The sequence below is a fragment of the Suricata suricatta genome, chromosome 9 (genome assembly GCF_006229205.1).
Source record: "Suricata suricatta isolate VVHF042 chromosome 9, meerkat_22Aug2017_6uvM2_HiC, whole genome shotgun sequence".
NCBI classification, from domain to species: Eukaryota; Metazoa; Chordata; class Mammalia; order Carnivora; family Herpestidae; genus Suricata; species Suricata suricatta.
The window spans coordinates 10,501,780-10,506,368 of record NC_043708.1 but is presented as its reverse complement, the minus strand read 5'-3'; the positions used below and the strand labels follow the sequence as shown (position 1 = coordinate 10,506,368).

At 59.2% G+C, this 4,589-nt stretch overlaps 1 protein-coding gene across 2 annotated transcripts in view; it reads right to left on the bottom strand.

Annotated features, from left to right (window-relative positions):
* Nucleotides 1-2,519: 2,519 nt before the first annotated feature.
* Nucleotides 2,520-4,589, bottom strand: part of ITPK1 (inositol-tetrakisphosphate 1-kinase) — a 166,319-nt gene continuing 164,249 nt past the window's right edge. For both annotated transcript variants that reach the window (XM_029952121.1, XM_029952122.1), the window contains one exon: nt 2,520-4,566. In XM_029952121.1, the coding sequence (XP_029807981.1) occupies nt 4,432-4,566 (135 nt within the window). In that variant the 3' untranslated portion in view covers nt 2,520-4,431. The remainder of the gene's footprint in view (nt 4,567-4,589) is intronic.

Sequence of the window (4,589 nt, the reverse complement as noted above, 5' to 3'; positions counted from 1 at the left end):
GAGCTGGAGCCATTAGCTGTATTTCTTCACACGTTTTCAAGGGTGTACTCCACCCCCAGCCTTTACAGAAGGAACAAACACACAGCAATCTGTATCCCACTACGCGCTCAGCTATCAAAACATCTGCTGCCGAGCCCTGTTAGCAGAACAAGGGGTCGCCTGGACCCTGAAATAACCCATCCCAGAGACGGCCACCTGTGTGGTCATGATCACATCCAAGGAGCCCAGGGACAAGGTGTCCTGGCTTTTACAGGAGCAGTGATTTTATACGTGGTACGGGTGTTCGTGGGAACACCGCAGACAGGCATGTACGCAGACCAAGGACAAGGCAGCCTGGGGTTCTGGGAAGTGTCACTTGTCGCCCATGAACAGGATTGAGGCCTTAGCATCTGTCGCAAAGCTCGGGGGTCACTGGAACTAGAACTGCCAATGTCTCGGTGAAATCACTACGGGAGCAGCTTTTGGAGAGAAAACAGGCGTGGAAGAGGTGCACTCCCACATTCAGCCCTGGAGGAAGAGGTCAGGCAGGCTGTGGGGAAGGAACAGCCCCTCTTCGCCCTCAGGTCAGGGTAGGTCCGGAAGTAAAGGGAAAATGCAACCATTTCTGGAATAGGCCCGGGCTGACACAAGCAGAAGAGGGAGCTCTCCTTGGAACAGCGTGGGGGGCAGGGGCGGGCAGTGCCACTGCAAGATCACACTGGCGGCGCTGTGCAGAGGGAAGGGGCAAAGCACACGCCCTTCCTCATGAAAGGGAGAAACAATGGGAGCATCACTGGGCTGAAGCCTAAGCCACATCACTTCAAACTCAGGCTCAGGCTTGGGCAGGGCAGACAGATGTGTGGGGCATCAGGGCCGGGCTGGGCAGACAGAAGAGAGAGAAGCCGGGACACTTCTCTGCCTCCCGGTAAGCCTCGGTGAAGGGGCTGGTTATGCGCCTTCGGGACAGGGACAGCCAGCACCCAGCCAGCACCCAGCCAGCATGCAGCCCAAGACCCATGCGAGGGCTGTCGAGAATCCCGCTAGGTGAATCATCTTCCAGGGGACAGAGGAGAGGCAGATGCAGACCCCAGGGACAGGAGTGAAGCCACTGGCCAGCTGTGTGGCCAGTGGCCAGCGTGAGTGCCAGAGGCGAGGACCTAGTCTTCCAGACTAGGACAAGGACGGGCGGTGTCCCTTGGTCTCCAAGCGGCGACGTGACAGACAACAGCTGCTTGTCCCCGCTGGCCGGAAAGCTAGTTTCCGGCCGCAGCCCTTCAGCCTTCCCTGAGGCCCACCTGACGGTCTTCTGAGTTAGAGAGGAACTTTCTCGAAGTCGTCTTCTCTGTCACTGATGAAAGACCATTTAGAGGTTGCACCATACAACTCCTTGGGTGTTCTAGCCGTGCCTCCTCCTCCAGGGCCAGCGGGGCGTCTTCAGGCCCAGTACCCCCACTGTTACCACAGACCTAGACACTTCCATGAACGCCAACGGCAAGGATGCTGCATCAGGAGACTGCTGGGCCCTCTTCAAGAGGACGAACATCAAGTTCAACAGAGTCCTAACTGCACTCAACTGGGGCCTAATGTCTGTGGAATCCCGTGGCTAGACAGGTAGAGCATTCGAAAGCAGAAGTTGGCCCAAGGCCTCTGTCACAGGCTGCCCAGGGCAGAGACCTCGCAGACGACCCTCTGTACTTACCCATGGCTCCAGTCAAACGTGTCCCCGGCACTTGCTGCTGGAGCCCTGGAAATGAGGAGTGCCTTCGGGGGCCTGGCCATTGAGCACCAGCAAGACAGGTATCGAGGGCCATAGACGCCAACCTGCACACCAACCGGCAAACAGAGGCTTGGGAGTCAGAGTCCTAACTGCCCTCGTGACCCTGGCAGGGCCATCTCTAGGCACTCCAAGTGCGCACCTCAGCAGACCTTTCCCAGGGGCCCTGCAAGGCGCCAGGGCCTCCGACCCAGAGGCAGCACCCCAAGCCTTTGGGGAAGCTGCTGCATTGTCGTGGATCTGTCTTCCCCCCCGAGTGGAGGCCACAAGGCCTGAGGGGAAATCAACTCTACGGAGAGTCTTGTCTTGGGATCCAAAAAGTCAGTGTGCACCCAAGTGACCCTAAAAGTGGAGGTCGCTGGCTGGTGCCTCATCAGTGCTGAAGGTCCCTCTCCTCATCTGTGCTCCTGAACCCCCTGAATCAGGGATAGCCGGTGCTCGCTGGGCAGGGGTGATGCCTGCTGCCAGGCGGGGCCCTCCCATTCCCCCTACCTGCTGCCCCCAGGTCTTTATGAAGCGAAACTTCATCCTTCGGCTTCTGCTTCCAGAAAAAGCGCTCACCTTGCCTTACCACCCGCATGGAGGCCAGTGGGGAACAGTTACTTGATATCTGGGCTCTGGACCTGAACACCCTGGGGGCCCTGGGGGGTAACATAAATTACACAGGAACACGATACGGCCAGGGGCCCCAGCCCAGCATTGGAGGGTCACGCTGCACGACACCCCCCCCAACTTGCTCCTGAGACAAACAGGGATTGGAATTTCCTTTAAGAAGGTAAAGCTGTTTTATTGAGAGACCAGAAGGACATGAACTTTCAACAGCATCTGTAAACACATGTGAAATGCAGTTTGATTTCAGTAGTTTATTTTGGAGTCAAAGCAGTGCAAGAGGCCAGCCACGCTTTCCTGCTTCCCCGGGGCTCAGGGTTGGACTAGGAAAGGCGCTGTACAGACATTATAATAGGGGTTCAACACTCAAGTCGTGTAAACGCAGTTAGTCGGTAGGCCCTCCATTTCCAGGGTAGCCGGGCAGTCCTGACCACACCTGCCCTCTCAGCCTAGGCCCAGTGCAGCTTGAGGGCGGCCCCCACCCAGCCCTTCCTGTCCCAAAGGTGGGTGACCCTCACGCCGGAAGGTACCTCTGGGTGCCCGGGTCAGCAGCTTCTCTTGGGCCGTCTGCAACGGACCATGCGGGACAGCCCGGACGCCTTTCCCACTTTCTCAAAGTGAATGGATGTCTCAGGACATGAGATCATGCTCAGGGGGCTCCTATGCATTTCATCCAGGCTCACATTCTCCCAGGACTGGCAAAGCCCCTCCCTGGCCCCCTTCTCTGCAGAGGGGCGGGTGGTCTGCTCACCGGCACCGTGGTAGCTGACGATCAGCCGGTGGTGTCCGCTGCCATCAGAGGCTGGGGTGACTCTCAGGGAGGAGGGGTGACAGTTTCCTCACCCCCGGGGCTGCAGCCCCCCTCACACTTGGCTGGCTTTGTGCTTGGGGCTTGAAGTGAGAACAGGAAGGGTGGGGCGGGCCTACAGGCGGTGTGAAAAGATGTGAAGCGTACAGGCAGCCCCCCATCCCCCTGCTGGGGGAAGAGGGCCCTGAATCACCTCAATGCCAAGGGGAGACTCATTGGGTTAACTTCTCGGAGAAGCAGGCTGCACCGCAGAGTCTAGGGCACCAAGCCTGCCCTTCAGAGTTCTCTGGTCTCAACGGCTCATCAGATGAGGACGTGGACGCCCAGCAACGCCTGGGATGATCTGTCTACAGTCACGGCACAAATCCTTGGCACAGGCAGGATCAGCCTTGGGGGCTCCCAACTAGGCAGCCTGCTCCGGGGCCTTGGGGAGCAGGGCTTGGTCAGGGAGGGAGGCCCCCTTGCAGGGCTGTAGGGACACGTGTTGAAGTGCCTGACAGACTCCAGGGAGCTGGACGTGGAGAACAGAGGCCCACACGGGATCTTAGCCGCCCCCAGGAAGGTTCCTTTTTCCTTTCTGGGAGCTGACAACAGGAGGACCACAGCCCGGACCCCCTGCACGGAGCCCCCCCAAGGAAACAGTAGGGGTGCCTCTGGCTTCCTCTGGCTCTTCAGAGGGAGAGCCATCCGTACACCTGCTTGGGGCTTGGGCACCGTTCCTTGCAAAGCTGTGGAGGTGACAGCAAGGGGGCCAGGCCTGGGTGCGAGGGGCTTGGAGAAAAGCGAGAGAGGAGGAACCTCTCACTCGCTCTGTTCAGCCGCCAAAAGCCTGACCCAGGAGTGCCCCTCCTCCAGGGTCCCCGCGGCCTGGTCCACAGCAGCCATCGAGACGAACAGACGTGGATGTGCACATGCACACGCATGGCAGCCGCACACGCGCACGCACACCCCACCTCACATTCAGACCTAGTGTTGAAGACATAGCAAGTGTAAACCCAGGGAAGACGTCTGCACAGCACGTACCAGGCATCGTCCCCAAGGCTGGGCCACTTGGTGTCCTTTTCTATCTCCCCCCCCTCCACCACCCCTTACTTAGATCATGACATCAGGAAATCAGGTTAAAAATTAAAAAAAAAAAAAAAACCAACAACAAAGAATCAGATCACTGGGAATTCTTAGTAGGAGCGTCGCCGCTGGGAGCTGCTGGCCCGGCAGATGCACTCTGCGGCCCGCGCCGCCCTCTGGGTCCAGGGCTCCGTGGCTACTGGGAGGAGGCCTTCGTGGCCAGCGAGGCCACGCAGTGCTGCTGGAAGCTGGGCGATACAGTGGTGGTGCAGCCGAGTCTCTGGTGGGGCAGCTTGGCGGCGCCGCCCGCGCCCAGGCCGCCCGCATCGGCCTCCGCCGCCCAGGGCGGGTCCT